General features: G+C 45.0%; 1 protein-coding gene across 1 annotated transcript in view; it reads right to left on the reverse strand.

Moving 5' to 3' along the window:
* Positions 1 to 3891: 3891 nt before the first annotated feature.
* The window catches only part of TSPAN18 (tetraspanin 18), a 103145-nt gene continuing 86711 nt past the window's right edge, over positions 3892 to 20325 (reverse strand). Inside the window, exons 5-11 of the mRNA XM_026035143.1 lie at positions 18691 to 18782; positions 17723 to 17917; positions 12943 to 13017; positions 7585 to 7683; positions 5862 to 6041; positions 4485 to 4568; positions 3892 to 3989 (exon numbers count right to left, since the gene is read on the reverse strand). Coding sequence (XP_025890928.1) covers positions 3942 to 3989; positions 4485 to 4568; positions 5862 to 6041; positions 7585 to 7683; positions 12943 to 13017; positions 17723 to 17917; positions 18691 to 18753 — 744 coding nt within the window. The 5' untranslated portion in view covers positions 18754 to 18782 and the 3' untranslated portion in view covers positions 3892 to 3941. The remainder of the gene's footprint in view (positions 3990 to 4484; positions 4569 to 5861; positions 6042 to 7584; positions 7684 to 12942; positions 13018 to 17722; positions 17918 to 18690; positions 18783 to 20325) is intronic.

Here is a 20325-nt window from a genome sequence, read left to right on the forward strand (position 1 = left end):
GTGTTGTGCAGGGGGGAAAGCTCCGTCTCCCCAGGCGGCTGTGCCCTGAGCAGGGTTGAGGATGACCCCCCCTCCCTTTCTCTGCACTAGGCAGATCCAGCCCCTTGCAGCTGTAGGGGCCCTCATCACTGAGGCTGGAGCAAGCTCAACACTCACATTACCCTCTGTGTAGCCTTCTGGAGGCTAATGGACCCACATATGGCAAACTGGAGCTGCTGATGAGAGAGGCTCTTGGTCTAAGCCTCTCCTTTCTGGTCTAGGGTTTTTACTGGAGGGTGGTTGGGGGGTGCGGGGGGTGAGGGGATGACAATACACTTCAGCTTATACCTCATTTTAGCTGCTGTACCTGAGTTTATTCTTTCTCCTCTGGTAAGAAAGTGACTGTACTTAAACACCAAACAAATAGTGAAAAATTAAAGCCGTTTCACTTCACTGTCACAATATCTTTCTTTTTATTTTATTTTTTTTTTTAAGAAATGCACACCAAAAAAACGTGCTGAGAGTGCTTCAGGCTTGTGTTCTGGTTTATATTACCAAAAAAAAAAATTCCTTTCAATATAAAAAAGCATTACAGTAGGGAATACAGGATAAATTAGCTCCACTATCTAATAAAAAGAACATTTACAGTTTTTTTAAAATAGATTTCAAACATTATTTCACACGCAGCCCTTTTCCCAGGCATTTGTGACAGTCATTTGAGCCTTAAATAACAGCTAGGAGGCAGCGAGGGGCTTCTGGCTTGCAGGCTCAGGCTGCTCTCGCAGCCCGGGCTGCGCTCAGAGCGCCTTGTCCAGCACAGGCACCAGCAGCCCGGCAGCTCCGCTGGGCCCCAGCCTGCCCCCAGCTCTGCAGCAAGCAGCGAGTTTAGCCCGGGCCCTTGTCCCAAAAGGATGTGCCAGAGCTGGTAGAAACAAATATAAAAATACAATTGCTTCTCCTGCCTACTTCTCTGGAAAAACACAGACTCGTCTACTGTACAAGGGAAGGGATAGCCACAGAACTAATGGACAAAAAAAACCCTAAATCTACATGCCTTGCCATAGGCCAGGAGTCTGACTTCCATGCTTATTTATCCCTTAAAATCCCAAAGGGGAAATTCCTACTTCCACAGGTCCTCTCCAACTTCCACACTTCTTTACAGCTCTCCCCACCCCTTGTTTAAAATGTGCTCTCTGGCGTTGCTTTGATTTCAAGCCATGTTCCCAGTGGTCCATGAGCCAACTGCAGCGAGAACGTGAAATATTCATCCAGAAAAAGAGCACGAAGGGATCATACAAGGTAAGAAGGGGAAAAATGCACAAAAGCCAGAATAATAGAAGAATATGGGAGCTGTTGAAGACTGGGTGGGATGGAGCCATTAGGGAGAGAGGAAAAGTAACGGGAGCTTGAAACAGACCAAACACTGAGTACAGAAGTGGGTAAGCCAAAGAGAAATAAGCCTGCAGCGATCCTGTTTCAGACTAGTCTCTTTAGCACTTAGGGCTCCAGCTGTTGTGGGTTATTTCACCAGTGCCAGGGGCTGGAGAAAAGGGTTTTCTGCCTCCAGTCCAGCTGCCCCTGAAGAGAAGGGGTTTCAGCCTCTAGCCCTGGCCAGAAGCAGCCAGATTTTTCCACTAGAAAAGGAAGGTAAAAGGAAAAAAAAATAGAACGGTGGCACGTCTGTTTATCTTGTTCACCTCCATCCAAATTAAAAATCTTGGGTAGTGGTTTTCTTCCTCCCTTGGGAGTTGTTCTCCCAGAGCAGTCACTGACACCAGCTCCTGAGGCAGGCCCAGAGCTGAGGAGATGCTCGAGCTCCAGGCTGGCTCCAAGGCAGTGGCCCATTCCCTGTAACACTAGTAGATGCAACAGATTTTTCCTCCCTTAAGAGCAGCACCTGCTCTTGGGCACAAATACTGCTGGTTTTGGCTAACAAACCTGTTTTCCTTCATTAAATAGCACAGTGGAATTTAATGCTAAAATGCATCATTAAAAACATATCCAGAGGGAAACTGTTCAGAAAAAGCATTCCATGAGGTTTTAATACAACATCTGAGGCCACTCAGCAGCCTTGGCCTCATATTCCAGCCCCAGAATAGCCTGGCTGTGGTTTGGTAGGAGCAGGGGGCTGTGCTAGCTGGCTAGCACCTTTGCCTGCTGATGAACAAATTGTCCTCAGCTGTAGCTTTGTAAAGCTCTGCTGCCTCCTTCCTGTTCCTCAGTATCCTGATTCCCCAACCTGGACATTGAGTCAGGTTCCCTGGTTATTATGACCCACTCTTTTTGCTCGTTTCCTTCCTTCCTCAGCAGCTGCAGGTTCATTTATGAGCATCTGGGCTGTGCCCTTGGGAAGCTTGAAGGCCAGAAAGGCAAAGTACCTGTTGCTGCCAATGTGGGGCCAGAGGCTGCTGCTCCCAGCTCTGCGTTGCTGCTCCTTCACCCTCTCCTTCGTAGACGGTGCTTACAGCACCCAGAGAAGCTGCTTTAACCCAATATTAAAAGTGCTCCTTCATCAGAGGCTGTAAAAAAAGACCTAAGTGAAACAAGGAACCTGTAGCTGCTGCTGCCCTCGCTCAGGTAAGACACTGTGGACAGCATGGCCAGAGAAGCAGCTTGAGCAGTTTGGCCCTGCACTAAGTGCTCTTAGCGCCTACATGGGGGCCTCAGTTTCATCTTGATGCCTGAGATCCAGGCGGAGGCCTGGACCATGTTTTCCAAGTTCATTTCTAAAGGATGAAGTGGATGATATGTTCGTTAAATGTCAGCCTCTCTCCAGGGAGGAAGCAGTCTCCGCTAACAGGCGGCCCAGAACAATTCCGACTTGATGCTTTTGTCAGGGGCCTGAGGGGAAATGACGCCACAGGACAGTTTAAGGCAAACAGCATGGGGCTTGGTGACAAAACTTGGCCTATCCCATCTCAGCGTCATTCCTGGAATCCCCTTGGGCAGAAAAGCATGTAGGAAGCCACTGCAAATCTTTAAGCTAAGAGAGCACCACAAACTTTTTTTTTTTTTTTTTTCCTTTTTTTTTTTTGCAAGTATCAAGTGAAAGAAGGCTGAGACAATTTAAACACTAGTTCCTCCACTTCTCAGGAGGGCAGCAGCATGACCTGGCCCATTTTTCATCTGACCCGTTATTTTCCTCAGGGGATGGGAACAGAGCAAGGAACTTTTCCCCCTCCTTTTTCACAACAGTGAACACTAGATGCAAGCAAAGCCAGAAGAGGACTCCTGACCACGAGCCAGCCTGTCTTAGATAAGTCCTGTGTCTAAGCGGGACCTCTCTGCCCCTTCTTGGAGCTCCAGAGAAAGGCCAGCCTTGCCGAGTGCTGCACTTCTCTGGGAAGTGCGCTTCTACCGGATGAGCATGTTTCTATTTTATAGCTGGAAACTAATACCTAGTGCCAGAATCACATGGCCAACAAGTGCCAGTTTCCTAGATGATCCACCACCACCACCACCATTGGTTTCACACCCACCTGGACAGTCGCACGCTTTGGCCAAGACATTGCCTTATGCAGCCCCAGTGTTGCCACTCTTCCCTCCTTTGCTGTCTAAACCAGTGTGGAGCTGTGAGCTAGGCACGGCTTTGCTCTGACACGCAGAGGAGGAAGCTGTGCTCTTGCTCCTGCTCCCGCTCCCCCCGGCAGGCTCCTCCTGTCCCTAGTGCAATCGACTGCGCGTGGCTGCTCCGCGGCTGCTGCAGGCGGCTCTGGGCAAGGGTCCGGTGTACAGTGTAGTGCACATCACCTCAAAGATCCAGCCCCTGAAGTACAATCCTTTTGGTCGTTCATATATTACAACCCTCTTTTTTTTTTTTTTTTTTTTCCTCCTTTTTTTACCCCCCCACCCCGTTTTGTTAAAAAAAATAAAGTTTTTGGGTGTTCTCAGGTTTTGTTTCTTTCGATTTTCCTTCTTTCTTCTGAGCACGTGGGGCAGCGTGGTGATTCATAGGCTTCTGCCTACTGGATCCCTCGGAAGAGACACATGGCGAAGACCATGGCGAAAAGCTGGGAAGAGGGGGGAAGGACAACAAAACCAAATGAGAGAACAAGGCAAGTCAGTCTTACCTCCTGGAAGAAGGGCAAGGATCCCTGTAGCCCTTCGTCTACCACTGCCTCCCTTCTTCCAGAAGACACCATGAGGATAAGGCTCTCCGCACCTCCGAGATGAGCATCAGCCAGCTCCTCGGGATGCTCCGAGGCTGAGGGCAGCCCAGGGCAGGCGCTGGGGCCTGGGAGCTTCCGCGGCCAGTGCTGCAGCCCCGAGCCCTGCGGCGGGCTCGACACGAGGCGGCACTGCAGGCCCACGGAACAGCCCACGTCGATGACTTCTGCGCCAAGGGACCAAGCACCCCCTCCCTCCGGGCGATCAAAACTGCAAGTTAATAACCTGCTCACACTCTGGCGGCACGAGCTTTCCCTGCAGAGGCTGTCCCTGCCTGTTTGCGTCGCTGCTGGATCCTGACGCTAATTTTATTTGTTTTTCAAATCACGCAGTATTACCTCAATGGCCAAAACGCCGATGGCAAGGGCTCCTGCAAGGTACACGTAGGTCTCAAAGGAGTTCAGGATCACAGTGTAACAGCCCTAGAAAGGATGAAGGCAGAGTTGAGCACCACTGCATGTTGTCCTCTCAGCAGAGCCCTCTTCTGTACCTGTACATTGAGATCCAGTTCCTAAAAGCAAGGCTCCCCCCCACCACCAGGAGTCTCTGGTTTTACAAAAAAAAATGCTAATCTCTCTCCATGTTTGGTGACACTTGCTGCACACGTCGTTTCTCCCATGCTGCACTGAAAAGGGGGTCACAGAAAAGCTGCCATTTCTATAAAACCAGTAGGTTGCAGCATCACCATTTCAGGAAAGCACCAGTTTGCTCCCTGCTTTAACCTTGTTTCTCAAATGTATGTCTCCTTCCCTCCCTGCTGTTTGCCATCTCTCTCCTCTCTCTCCTCCCCATCTACTCATGGCAATGAGATGTGACAGGAGCAGAGCTGTCTGCTACAGTCTCTCATCCAGAGTGCCTTTGCCAATACCTCCTAGCTGCCAGACTAGGAAACAACTTCTAAACTCCCCTATTCTCTTTCAGTGTGCTGTCAGATGCTGAAAAGAGGATCAGTGCTTAGTTTGAAGAGACAAGAAAACTTGTGTATACAGTCAATACACAGTTTGACTGGCTTGTTAATGTGAAGATGAGCATAAAAGTTTGCAAGGAAGTTTCTGAATCTTCAGGTCTCAGGGAAAAATGTAAGAGAACACTACTGGTAATGCCAATGTCAATGATATACTGAATTGTCTATTTAAGTCTAGCATTGGGAAGAACTGCTAGGTTGAGAAACCTAGCAAAGGAAATGCCTCTTTTCTATTGCAATCAGTGTAAGTGGACAGAAGTGCAACTTTCCACCGCTTCTCCTTGGAAAACAGACCTGGTTTTCTGTGGCTGTTCAATCCCTAATTTCTTGGTTGCATAGCTTGTTTATTGACACTAAGTTTTGGGGAACTGGAGTGGAGCTGCTCAGGCAGCCTGTAGGTGCCAGCTCCATCCCATCGCCGCTGACCTGTGCTGGCTTGGTCATTAACTTCTTGGGGCAGGGCTAACCTTCACAAATGCAAGAAAACTTTACATAATCTCTGACCTCACCTGCCAATTCCTTAAGGAAACGTTCATATTTCTGCTGATATATACAACATAGACCTAGCAGTCCACACCGTGAAACAGAATTTTCAAAACCAGATCTATGCCACGACTTCAAAAGCACGAGTGAAAACAGGAGCCAAGACAGAGCCATGACCTGCCAGGCTCCCTAGCTCCCCACAAGTCATCACAGCCATCCTCGTGCCTGCTGTGAAATCCCTTTTCCCCTTGTGTGTGGCTTCTCTTACCTGCCGATTCTGAAACCTCTCCACGCCTCCGAGGCAGGCGTCCCTGTCGACAAACATCCCCTCCTGTGTCTGGAGCTGCCGCTGGCAACAAGCCTCTGGTGGCGCCTCTTCCAAAGGTAAGTGTGGGACGTGAGAGAGAGTTTCAAAATCTTCTGGTCCATTCACTCCACAGCAGGCGAACTAGTGAGAGGTACAAAAGAGGTAGATAGAGTTGACACTTTGACCCGAGACACCAGAAGTCTCCTCAAGCCCCATTTTTCAGGGATCAAAGCTCTGATTGAAGCAGAGATAGAACTGTTGCTTCCAAAGGAGTGAGTTGTGCTTATATCTTGGAGCTTTTATTTAAAACACACGCACAGACACACATACAAAAAGTCCCACTACTCCCAAGTCATAGTGAAAACACTAAGGTGCCTCTGTGAATCTATGCAGGGCTTTGGAGTATATCAGAAAAAAATTGAGATCATCCAGCAGATCTGTAAAAGCAGACAGCAGTACAAGTCAGGTACCTCACCATTCGTTCCCCCTATACCTAATATCCATGATTGCTGTTGCTCAAAGGCAATGGTGGGCAATTCAAGAAAAATGCCTTTTTAGGATTCAAGTCATGTTCTCTTTACAGATTCAAGTCATGCACTGACTGTGCCTCCTTTCAGTAAGCAAAAGGAAATGTCTTCATTAAAATCCTGAATCAGCATGAAGGGTAGCAATCATCTTTTTCTTTTAAGATTAAAATTGACTTTTCACCTTCAGAGACTGACATCTAACTCTTCAGTGCCAAACAGACGGAACATGGGCTGTACAGGCCACAAAGTTCACATGTGTACAGTTATGCACACAAACACACCCACGTACACACAATTTCTTGTGGTATGTAGGAAGTAACATCTTCTAGAATCATAGAATCATAGAATGCTGAAGGTTGGAAGGGACCTCAGAGGTCATCGAGTCCAACCCCCCTGCTCACGCAGGGTCACCTAGAGCACGTGGCACAGGGCTGCGTCCAAGCGGGTTTTAAAGATCTCCAAAGAAGGAGACTCCACAACCTCTCTGGGCAGCCTGTTCCAGTGCTTTGTCACCCTCACAGTGAAGAAATGCTTCCTTAAGTTCCTGTGGAACTTCCGATGCTTCAGTTTGAAGCCATTTCCTCTAGTCCTTCTAGTATACAAGAATTTAAAGTGAAACTAAAGCCAATCTTTAACCACCTTGATTAGGACTTAAATAACAAAATGAATTTTAATGGTGAATATTCCTGCACTGATATTGTCTAACAACTCATTTCACAAGGGCTGTTAAAAAGCTACCACTAGTTTTGGCCACTGGTTACTGCATAAAGTTTTGAAGTAGATTCCAAGGTGAAAGGTCTAAAGCAATGGTTGACCCATGAGAGTGAACATCAAGCTAGCTCTATCAGTCCACACAAGTTGCTTCAGAAGATGGTGCTTAAATTCTTTTGGCAAAATCAGTAATATTCTGGCTTTTTGGTTACAGACAACTCCACGGCTGTTGGTGCCAGTTGTTAAAGCTGGGAGCAGATAGCCTTGGGTTTAGGCCTTTGGGTGTTTCACTTTGAGAAAGCTTGTCTGCAAGGCGAGTGTTCGTTTCACTGCTACCACCAGAACAAACCCTGCCGTGCTTGAGCCTGGGGAAGGCAGAGTGAGTTGATGGTGTGGGCCTGAGCATGGTGGCAATACCAGAATGGGATGGGCAGGGCTGCACTTACTGTGATCATAACAGAGTTCCAGGTGGAAGAGAAGACATCCGTGTCATTGTTCCTCAGATAATGTTTCTTCAGCTCCTTGGTGAAGAACTCCCTGGTCAGCTGAAATGCAGACACAAGTGGAAATGTAAAGTGTTACTGCCAAGACCTCTTATCCAAGCAGCTCTCAGAGCTCTCTTTGGGAATGCTGGTGGTTTTGCTTGTTTGCTTTATTTTGGGTCTTTTTTCAAATGCAGAAAGAATTGTTTCTATTTGTGTATGCTAATATTTACATGTAATTTTTTTAAAGATACAGATATAGATTCAAGTCTATTTGAAAGTACTTCATAAATTGATAAAGAATCCACACCGATACAGTAGCTTAACTTACTAAATTTCACAAGGTCCACTGTGAGCACATGATTTTCCCCTTACTTTTCATTTTAAAACAGATAACTTCCTTCAAACATCCAGGGTACTGCTCTGATTTTATTTCCATGTGTGAGATATCAGAATCAGGCTCTAATATTGAACTTTCTAGGGTTGAAAAGGAATTAAAAAAAATAACAAATGTGAAATGTTCAAGCCAACTTACAAATCATAAAAAAGACTGTTTCCCTGACAATGCTGTAGATTATCTAAACAAACCCTTACACAAGATGGAAAAAAAATCCTCTTTATATTTCCAATGTTTAGATAATTTAAACATTTTCTCCCAGACTCAACAATAAAAACTAATGAAACTTCATTTACTCCTGTTTACAATAAAATAGAAAAATTGTACCAACAGTTCTGCTCTGAGTCTCCACAAAGGGTCAGACACCTTGAAATTACATTCACTTAGGATCACTCTCTGGAGGAACAATATAGAAACTTAATAGTCTTCTTAAAAGAAATAGCCAGACTCAATCTCGTGGATTTTCTGTCACTTCAAAATGAAACGTGCAAGAGATCCCCTCTTCAGGTTCCCACTGGTCTTGACTTGTGTGGTCCGTTTTCTAAAATAGCTTTGTTGCACATAGGTTGCACTTTGCCATCCCCACAAACAGAGCTCCTACACCAGCACAAAGCCTCAGGGAAGGCATTAGTACTCAGCAGGAGACACTTTTGCTCTACTATTACATATTTGCAAAGATCAGGACTTGAGATGTCTGAGAAATCACCTTTTTTTTTTTTTTTTTGTTGCTGTTGAAACAGTATTGCTGATCCATTAACTACCCACCTATACAGTAAAGAGCTGCTTTCAGATTCTTGATACGCAACAAGAAATACTGTGTGCATAAGATGCACGAGTGAGCACAAAAAATCAATGCTTCCTTTGTAACTTTACCACAAAGTTTAAGGAAAACCAGAGGGCTGTGGTAATTCCTTAAAGGAACCAGAATACTACTTATTTTTGACTTTTCTTTTATTAATACAAGCTAAGACAAAATTAAATGACTAAAACAATACTGGGTATTGTAATAACTTTGCATAACTCAGGTAGCTAAATCTCACTACCTGTTAATGAGACAGGCTTCAAACTTCCTAAACCACTTTTAAAAGACACAGACTTTTATTTTTTTGCTTTTGAATATTAAAATACCAGAAGACCATAGAGGACAGGCATTTTCCTCTGGGAATTTGGTGCAGTGGGAGGAGGCTAGATTAGAAGATGCTGAAACATATCCTCAGTGTTCTCCTTTTCTTTCTTTGTATGCTTTACCTACCAAGCATACTATCCTACAGAGACAGCAGCACAGTCTTTTTTTTCTTCCTTTCTTTTTTGATGATTGCCTGTTTTTGAAGCTCAGACTTTGAAACTGATATTATAGTCGGTAATAATCCCAACCGGCTGCCTTTGGCCAGGTCTGAGACAAAAGTGTCATTTGAATATAAAGTGAAATCTTTATTTTGACAGCAGCAATCCCAGAGGAAATTGTTCAGGGTTTGTGTGTGATTTTTATGAGACTTGGCCTAGAAGAAAACCTAGCGCTGGAAGGGTAAGTCTGCCAGGAAAATAACTGATTCCTCTTTGCTGCTGTTAAACTGGAGTTTGTCCTGAGCATCTGAGTTCAGAGGATTTTTAAAAACTGATCAGTAGAACTTTCTTTCTTCTTCTTAGAGAAAAAAAAAAAAAAGAGGAAAGAAAAAATACTGGCAGAGGAGGATAAATTCCATAAGACTAGTCACAGGTCCACGGTCCCTTCTGGTTGAAGCTAACAGTGTGATGTGACTTTGTACAATAGAATATTATGACAAGAACTATTCAGGAGGAGGCAGAGCTTTCTACACACTCCTGCCACCCAGTCACGCCAGCCACAGTCATGACGACTGGGTCACCTTTCAGTTCTGTTCTTTTCCTAGCTGCTTTGATGGGGAATCTCCAATAAAAGAGAGGTGTGTGGAAGCATACGCAACAATAAACGAAGTGAGGCTGGCTTGTTACACTGGCTTAAAAAACTAGCTTGGGTGGCATTACTACAGCCAGATGCAGGGGCTTTAGAATCCGAGTATTTCTATATGATGGGTGAGCTGGCACTGCTGAGGAAGCTCACAGCCCTCCCAACTCAGTGCTGTGTCTGAACATAATGCTGTGCGAGAAGTGGGCTTTCCTCCTTGGAAAAGCAGGCACACTTCTGCTCCTGCCTGTAGCACACTAATGACAGGACAGTGTTTGTACTAGAGATACACCACCACTCCTGTGCTCCTCTCTTCCAGAGTGTTTTCATCTACGACTCTGTCTGCTCAGCCTAGGAATGTGATGTGCATATTGGTTAGCTTTTGCCTTCACTCTGAAGAAACAGGGGTATCAAAGATGAAAATAACTTGCCTTTTAAGTGTCAGGACAGGGGATAAAAGCCCAAACATCCTGATGCAGTTCAGTGCCTTTCCACTGCACTGATCCATACCTGCTGTCCTGCTTTCTTGCTAGCAAAGGTAATTCACCGTGTCTCTCAGGTGGATACACTGATACTGTCATTCAAGCACAAAGACATTTTGAAGAGAAGCTCCCTCACCAACACAGAGTCTATGTAGGGTCATTAATTTCATCACACAATAGCCTTGAAAAAAAATCAACTATCCCTCCAGGGTCTAATGCAGACCTCTGAAAGGTCAATTCCTGCATGCAAGTCAAACTGTGCTTTCCTAGGCACTGCTGATGCCACTCTCTGTCACTCTCTCTGAAGACATTATGTTACAGGAGTGACATAGCCACTGTCCAGAAGACAAGAGTTCTCTGTCTCCAAAAGCTTCCTATATAAAAAATGAAAACCTCTGATTCTGTCCAGCCACTTAGCCTCAGGCTAACCCACAAATGACAGCAAACTATCTACAAATGGTTGCCAAATCACAGCATATGATGAAAAAAATAAAACAGTAAAATAAGTAGTTTTTTTCAGAAGAAACCTGAGGGGAGAACCAACCACAAGAACTTTTAAACTGAATTTAATTTGTACATAGAATGATTTCCAACTGACTTGCGTTTTAAAGGTTCTTTATATCTTCCTGTTTATGCCTTTCCTGTCAATCATTCTGACAGGGTGGAAATCTGGTGATTTGAAAAGGGTGAGGAGTTCAGAGAAGACATCCGAGTAATTTGCTCTCCTTCATTTTTTAACTCACAGATCACCCCAGATGTCACAGAAGTCTAGAAGAAACATTACAAACTTATCTTGCAAGGGGGAGAGACACGTATCCATATGTATCCCACTGCTCCCATAGGCACTGAAGGTACTAATGCTCCGTCCAGAATCCAAACATAAGCAGGATCCCTTGGCCGTGGGAGGAGGACATAGCTGGTCCCCTAGTCACACCCCACACGGGACTAACATTAAGCCCGTCTAGTTTCTCAGGCTTTTACTGGTTCCCCCCACGCTGCTCTGGAGGTGGGAGCCGTCCGCTGTCCCGATCCACGTGCTGCTGCCCCAGCGCCTGCGTTATCCCGCCTTTGGGAAGGCTGTGGTGGGGCAGCAGGACCCCCAGGTCCTGTGCAGAGCTGCGCCCGTGAAGCGCTTCTACGTGTGCGGTCTGCTTCTCGTGTTGTACCACAGGAATTCTCTGAAAACCTTGAACAGAAGAGCTGTGCTGACCAGAACACCCCGGGCCCCCCACGCTGCAACCCGCTCACATTGCTGCAGCCATTCCCACTAAGATCTGGTCTCAGAGCCTAATCCGGAGTGGAGCACCCACAGTGCACACAGAGTGCTGTTGTCTCCACACCGCCCACTTCTGAGGCAAAGGCACAAAGACCACCAGCTTGTTAAGGAAAAAAACTCTTCCCACTAAGTCCCCACAGACCATCTTGCTGTGCAGACACACCTCACTGTTTTGTTATCAGCCTCATGACTCCTGCTTCTTGACTTATCAAATTCCTTTTACATGAATGAAAGCACAGCCTACCTCACAAAAACCACAATGATAGCAAATTACAAGGATCTTTGCTCATGCTGCATTTTTGGTCACAGTCAGCTGGAGGGATATGCTGTATATTCCCCTACTATTGAGAGAGGCCAAATAAGAAAGAGAAATACTAACAGCAGCTATTGACCATTGTTACTAGCTGGCATTTTCTCACATCCATCATTCAATCCCGTTTTAAGGATGGGTTGCCTTGAGAGTCTAGTTCAGTCAGGCTCTTCCTTGCACAAGTAGTGACAGGAAAGAAAAATCATAAACCTTTGTTGGAGAAACAAATGAGACTGTGCTTACTACTAGCATAGGGAAGAGAGCACAGCCATATAGTAATAGGCAGAGCCACAGAGTAGAGAGGGTTACATCACATGAAGCTTTAGAGAAAAGGACCAGGAACCCTTAAGCAGGGCAATACACACAAGAACCACTGACAGGACCCAAAATGGGATATGGAGAGCCTTGATCAGAACAAGTCGGGGAAAATGATCTCTTACAAGCAGCAACATTGAGAGGTGAATGCCAGAACAGTGAAAATTCGATATGATTAGAAGGTACACAAGACTCTTTTGAACTTCAGACAAAGCAAACATTGGCTTTACTAGGCAAATGGAAAGTTTCACTATTGATATCAAACACATTCTATATTTGAAAAACAAAATAGATACTTTAAAGCGTTATGTGACTTTATTAGAAAACTCTATATGAGGGATTATGCAGATAGCTTGGCTGCAAAAGAATCTAGACTCTAAAAACTTCAGGATTTAAGTAGCCCCCAGCAAATCTCTCTGTGTACATAACCCACTTACCTCACACATGCCAGCTTCATTCACTGCCTTGCTGGCTGTTCTGCAGACTGAGGGCAGCAATGAAGCAAATTTCGTGGTATTTGATGCACACAATCTACAAACTTATCAGCCACCACCTAGCCAGCTTCAGCTGGGTACAATCCCACCAGAGTTCACAGCTTGCCCACCACAGAATACTTACATTTTCTCTGAAGATAAAAGCCAGGATTGCAGCTGAAAGCTCTGCCAGGAAGATTAACAAAATAAACATGAAGAACTGGAAGAGAGAAGACGTAGAAAAAAACAAAAACATACTATTAGGTACATTAGCAGGAATACAGCTGAGGAAACTTTTTTCCCCCTCCTAATAATTAAACCTATACATTTTTTATCTGTTTATTAATCAACATGAAACATCTATACTACCAAAAGTGCACTGAAATTGATGCAGTAATTTGGGGCAAACACAGCCCCTCTCCGATTACAGAGCTTGCACAGGACATGGGAGCACGTTACCTGGCGAGGGTGTGGAAGAGCTGCTTTCACAGAGTCAGCCCCACAGTGCAATAAGAACCAAGTCTCATCTACATTAATAATGTATCAGATAAAATTTCCACAGAAAGTTAATAAGGCACCATCTTACACTTAACATGATTGTGCAAGTATCATCCATGGCATGTGTGCATGTTCATATTCATAGCCCTAAATCAAGGGCACATTGCAGATTTAACAGAAAGCCATCAGCCAGGAGGCCGAGTGCTGGCAAGACAGACACAGCCTCTCAGTTCTCAGAAGTACCAAAGTAAAGCCAATACACCCATGTCACCATAATTCAAGGTAAGAGAAATAAAAGTAAACAGAGAGGCATGTGTTTGCTAAATTTAAGATGGAACTGTGCTTTCAATTTGTGATCCTTGAAACCTTCTGGTGCTTCTATTTAAGCCTGATCTTCAGTCTTATTAGTGGACGAGGATGTTGTTCTTGTGTGGTTACCAAGCCTGATTCATCTTGCCTTCTCCACCTTCACCACAGAAGTAAACCAGATCAAATTAACAGGGCCCTCGTTCCCACAGAGATGGTGATGTTGTGTTACAAAGGCTCTGGCCCTAGGACCTTGTCTACTTAGCTCTCTCAGGCTTCAGCAACCATTAATCTGACTTAATAGAACATTTGTATGTTTTTTATAGAGAAATCATCTTTTCAGAGTCAGTCATTGTAAAATTTAAGGACCAGACTGATCAAATGTTTAGAAAGGTTAGAAGTGACCTCAGGTTTTGGTCCCATGTGAGAAAAATGGGAGTGAATGGAGCACCCAGGAAATCTGCAGCACATGGAGGGTCATAAATGTGTGGACTACGTTGCCAGTGAAGATGATTGAAGCGGCAAGCAGAAATAAACACAAGAAAAGTCCATATTTGTTTCTGTGCAAGACGGTTATTGGGGATCTTTCTGCAAGAGAAGGCAGCTGGGTCCAGAAGTCCTATTATATTGATTATATATTACATTGATTAAATAAATTATATGAATCCAATCACTTATAAACAATGTCTGTAATGTGCTGTGACATGTATTTCAGTAACAGTGTCAATTTGAACTGCCTGCTTGGAATGGGCAAAATGCTGTTTTGGTGTCAAATGTTAAAGCTGTAAGTGATTTTTACCCTCTAGAAAAGTGCACTCATGCATCGTCCATTTGTCTTCCTGCTTTGGCAATGAAAACAAAGAAATAAATCCTGGTTAAAAGGACAAAACAAGAAGGGTCAGATGAACAAGGACTTCAAGTCTGCCAACAGAAATGCTGTTGCTTGGTCTGCTGAACTAGTTAACTTGGTGATTTATTCTTATTGCTAGAGTTTTTTGTGTGGCCTTTTTTTCTTCCTTCTTAGAGACTGCTTTGTTTTTAATTTCACCGCAGGAGGGCAAAGAACAAGTGATGAGAATGAACAATACTCTGCAAATCCACATCATCATCCATCAAGGGATCTCAGCATAGCCACTAAGAGGTCTAAGGTGATGATCAAGTGATTAATCCCATCATCCTGCTAATTGCATTTCATTTACTGATTACTGGGGTACACATGTGCAACCAAGCTCCAGCACAGGGCTGGTACAGCAACAGAAGCAGCCAGAGCCCGTCTTTGGTAAGCTTCATTATCATTCCCAAACTGATTTACACTTGCAGTGCACAGACTGCATTACAGATTCCTAGTAGCTGCTGCAGAAAAAACATGAGCAGCCACTAGTGCTGATGGAAAAAAAAATAGATGGTGCATCAGTGCTTCCAAATTTGTTCTCATTCTACATCTTAAGGCAAAAATCTTCTTAGTACGTCCTGCTGACCAAAATTAAGTTTGGTAATTACGGATATCTAAGCAGTGAACAGCCAAACAGTCAGTGCACATGGATGGGATGTCTTCCTTTCAATTCTTTCTTGAGACAGGACACTTGAACACGGGTGCGTTCCTCATCCAAACTGAGAGTCTGAGCATCCTGGAGAATGGGGTAGACAAAGTCTGGTCAAAAACTCTACTTCAGCTCTGGTGGTGCTTATAGGTTTTGTCATAAGTTTCTACAAATTAACATTTCATGTTTCTTTTTCACAGTAAATCTATTGTTTCAGTTTCAACAACATTGCTGTGAAAAGAGCAGCAAACAATCTTCAATCCAAAGGACAGGCACATTCATTGTGATGGTGTCAGGGGAAGCAGGAGGATCACTGCATCTGACAAGGGTGCAGAACAGGATGCTTGCGCTCACAAACAGGCCAGATCAAGCTGGCATAAACTTTCTTTTTTTCCAAAGTTGAATTCAGTCCCACAGGGAAACAAACCAAATATTTACACAGGCATTTTTGTGTACACTCGGAAGCGCTTCAGATTCTGGTTTTGATGCTCCTCTCTTGCGATGAAAAGATCTTTAGAACAATCCAGAAGTTGGTGAAACTCTATTTTGTAGGCTACTGTCTGCTGCTCTTGGTGAAGCCAGTCCAATTTCTGAGGAAGTTTAAAACACTTCTCAGCCTTGTGGCCTAATGCGATGTGCTGGGTTCCACGGTGATGCTTTTTCCAAAGAAACAAACAGCAGAAAGTAAAATGAAAGTCCTTGCACATAGAGAAGCCAGGACCCAGAACACATGCATACGTACGTCTGTCTTGTTGCTTCTAGCTTCTGTTGGACTAAAAGCTGCAGATATACATTATGCATCACTGCAAAATATCACTCAGGCAGCTCTTGCTCATCAATTCTTTAATGACTTTGTAAGTGCCTTTGATTTGACCAAGGAACTTTGCCCAAGTCTCACTCTTCTGAACCCTAACACTCTTGTTCTGCAGGGGTGTTCCCAACCTTGCTGGCATATGCTTATGACTTGCCTTCCCATTACTTAAACCTTACTCCCATTAGACCTCTGACTTCACATTATGCATTTTAAGGTCCACTGGTGTGGTGTTGCTTTGATGCTAGAAGCCCTGGAAGACCTGCATCAAAGTGGAATGATAATTCCTCATCCAATGATTGCTCTCAGGAGTTTCTTTTAGTCCCACACATCAATTCCAGCCCATATATTTCTCACATTCTCAGTACAAAATAAAATAATAATAATAAAAATAAATAAATAAAGCAGCGGGGCTCAGTACTAGCTTTGAGACTCAGAAAAGTAATAACCACAAAACTGCGTGCACCAGAGCATAACTAAAACACCAGGAGCAACATTCAGCTGCGATGCAACTCTCCTGACTTCAGTCATGTTAGATATGGAAAGCAGGAGTATGTCCCAGAACTCCCTTCCTCCAGTCAGATCCCCAATTTGCATGCAGCTTATATGGTCCCAGATTGAAAATACTTCTCTTCAATTCACTTAAATCAGTATTTCTCTTCATACGTAGCTTTTGGTTTCTTAATCTCATAGGGACTGGCTTTGGAATAACGTCAGTCTAAATGAGCAGGATCCTTTGCATTTTATTGGGTTCTTCTGGGCAAAGCTCCATGACTTCACAGGTGATACTTCTGGTTTTATGATTACTTTTGAGGTAAATCACTAGAAATCAAATCCACCAGAAAAGTTATGTGCAGTTTATGAATACAAGGGGTGGGTCAACCAAGTGCAGAGAAAATTTATCTCAGTAGAACCAAGCTGATGTTTGAGAAAAAATGGTTTCTGCTTCAGCAAAGTAGACCTTTCTGCTCTGTTAGAGACAAGCCTATTCTGCTCTGTGAAGCAGCAGCTTCCATAGAGTACTATGTACAAGATACAATCATGATAAAACACTGAGATTAAAATTAAAAAAAAAAAAAAAGACCAAACCAAACCAATAGACTCAGAGGGAGAAACAGAAAGTCATATTTGATGAAAACAAAAAAATAAAACGAGTGAGCTTTCTCTTTGACATGTAACTAGTAATGATTTCCAGTAGCAGGTAATGGCTGAAAACCCTGCGATACCAGCTGTTACCGCAAATGTCAAAAATTACTGATTTTAGAGGCTCCTTCTTCATTAATAGCACCTGATTACTATATGGATTGAAATTTAGCCCTGCCATTCAAGGGGAAAATTGTCAGTGAGAGTAACAAATTTGTTTTGTTTTCAGAGCAGGGAAGACTCTGTAGAGGAGCGACCACCCACAGGGAGCTGCAATGCAAAGACACCCCGTGGTTCTGAGCCAGGCACCGACGCCCAAGCAGGAGGGCTCCAGTTCATCAATGAGCTGCCCCACAAGTTCACCCTGCTTTGCTGTGAACTAGTGAGAAATGAAGCCACTCCCTGACTCCATCCCCACTGGCCTCAAGCCTGGGACAGAGAAGAACCCAACTCTCCGTATCTCTATCTGCGTTTAAGAGCACCCTGAACTCTTTCACAGCTTAAGGGAATAATGGCTGCGATAACACATTCATGCCCTTGCAACATATGACTCCATCAAGTGAAATGGTTGCGGCCATTCTCAGGAAACAGCAAGAGAGGCCTTCGGAAGACACAGGGACACTTACGAAAAGCAGGAGGCATTTGTTCTCGCGGATGGCCCCGCAGCAGCCGAGGAAGCCCAGCAGAAAGAGCATCGCTCCCATGGCCAGCATGATGTAGGCTCCCGTGAAGAGGAGCGGGTTGGCGGCCACAATCTCTCGGAACCCTGTAGGATCCACAATGACCCAGATCCCGACTCCCAGCAGGCAGGCTCCTCCCAGCTGGCGTGGCGGCGTGAGAGGAGAGAGAGGGAGACAAGTCAACACAAAACAACCGCTGCGGGACAAGTGGGTTCATCAGGACCTCCTGATTGAAGGTGTTCCCTCAGAGCATTTCTGTTTCTCCATGCAATATATCCTCTGCACAGCAGGTGACTGCTGACAGGCTAACCGTTTCAGCGTCTCTCGCGTACTATGTGAAACGTTTGCAGCAAAAGCACCTTTTTTTCTGACACTTCTAATACTGGTGATTCCCCACCTAACCCTGAAAGGCCAACTCTAGAGCTGCTGCTGCATATGCCCAGGAGAACCTGTAACGGGCACAAGGGAAGCCCTCCCACAACAGCAGCCGTGCTGCCCACTCTGGCATCCCTCCTGTCATAAGCAGAAAGGGCAGCAAGAGGTAGGGAGACCACTGTGCTTTCTAGTGAAAGCCTCATCAGGAGGTTTCTCCTCATTAGGAGAGCCAGGACTAGAAACCAAACTTTTACGTCACCAAAGGTAGACTTCTTTCTCCACTCGTTGAAACTTTCTCCCCAGTCTTCCTTTGTGGTGGAGAGGAAACACTCGGACATCCAACAACTACCACTGTGCTGCCTTGCTTAATGCCTGGGCATCTCTGGATGCCAGAAACACCTTAGCGATTGCTGCTGCAATGCTGAGAGTACTTCTGCACCATGGCAAATTTTCCAAGTATAGCATATCCTGTTGGGGTGCAGGATGCTGCTGGAAACAGGAGGAGGATTCAGGACAGAAAGTGGATTCCAAATACTTACAAATATAAAGAAATTGAAAAGAAACATCAGGTACTTCATGCAGCTCAGGCAGTCTCCCTCCATGGTCTCCAGGCTGCTTGATCCAATTATTCCTGCAAAACACCAGCACTGCCTTAGCACACTCGCTTTTTACCTGAGTGACACGGGCCTCTTTCCATCTTATTTTCCCCAGGCCCTGTGCAGTTCATTACTCCAAAGGCTCTTTTCTTACCTGAACAAGGTAATACAGCACAGGCTAATGAGGGGTAATGAGCACTGCAAATTTGAGTTCTCCCCAGACAGTTAGCTCCGTACAAGCCTTCTTCACAGAGCGAAGGCCACACAAACAAGTGCTGTGTTTTCAGGGAGGCTTTTAGACATTTGGAGAAGCTGGACTGGGAATGATGGACACGCGTGAATGGCAAAAGGCCAGAGGAAGGGGACAGTTCTGCAGAAGCAGCTGTGTCTACTGGTGTCCCTCCCACAGCCAGGTTACCCAGACTGCAGCAGAAGACCTTCCTGTCACACAGTATGAGATGTTACTGTACCATCAAAATCCTTTTGCAGGCAGGCCCCATGGATCAAAGTTGATAAGTCTTCCATTCCAGGGAAAAAGCTACGGAATCAAAACTGGTTTTGAAACCCCATGGGTCTGAATTGGATTGAAGATTTCTTACGACAATATTTAGATTGGAAGAGCAGCTAGGAATCCTGACCACAAAGTTTCTTCCCTTAAAAGCTTATTGCTTAATGAAGAGATGATGCTTTCCAACATATGATTATATCATGAAGCACCCTGGAGGGACAGGCGAACAAATACGTAAAACAGAAAAAGTTCCATCGAAAGAAAAGACTTTACTGTCACTGAACCCTGCCCAGGAGGATACACACACACGCAACCGGAGAGGCAGCAAAGCCCAGATGCTTCTTAATCCACTTCTTCCCCCTCCTCCACTGTGCACACCATCCTCAGAAGAGAATTGCATCCAATTACATGCTATCCTGGCAAAGGACATTTGAAAGCAAAACAAACAAACAACAAAACCCATAAATTACCCAAGGTTTTTACCAGGCCAGAAATAAATCCCTGCCTTTCAGTGCCTTGTTGTTCCTATTAATCCGCCAAAGCAGGGAGGCTGTGCAGCCCCGCCAGGTCCTTCCCTCCGTGCCCATGGTAACTGCTCCGCTTCGGCAAAGGGCTGGGAAGGGGCGGATGGGCAGCTCTCGCTGCTGGGGCTGCCCCAGGGGAACAGCCAGATTCACACGGTGCCTTTGGCCTCTGCACTTCAACATGCCTTAAAAATCAAAATCAATCCCCTCCTAGTGGCAAAACAAGCACAGACACGAGTGGCACAATGGAAGTGCCCGTGAGCACGATGGTACACAAATGCAGCTGCTTTCCTTATGGATTGCTTCTAGCCCAGGGCAGGATAGCAGCGTGCCTCTGGCTGGCTGGGTACCCCTAGGAAATCCTCTTTGCTCGAAGAATCCTGCACATATCCCCAAAAACATTTTTACAGTCCACCTACGCTTCTAGAGAATCACTGAGCTGGACCTAAACTCCAGAACTGGGGGCAGTATTTTTCTTTACAAAGCTTATTTTCTTACATCTCTGCTGCACAGCTCTTCCATCTAGGGGAAGTTTAAAGCCCAGCC

This window comes from Nothoprocta perdicaria, unplaced genomic scaffold (assembly GCF_003342845.1).
Source record: "Nothoprocta perdicaria isolate Ctin4 unplaced genomic scaffold, notPer1 scaffold_156, whole genome shotgun sequence".
NCBI lineage: Eukaryota > Metazoa > Chordata > Aves > Tinamiformes > Tinamidae > Nothoprocta > Nothoprocta perdicaria.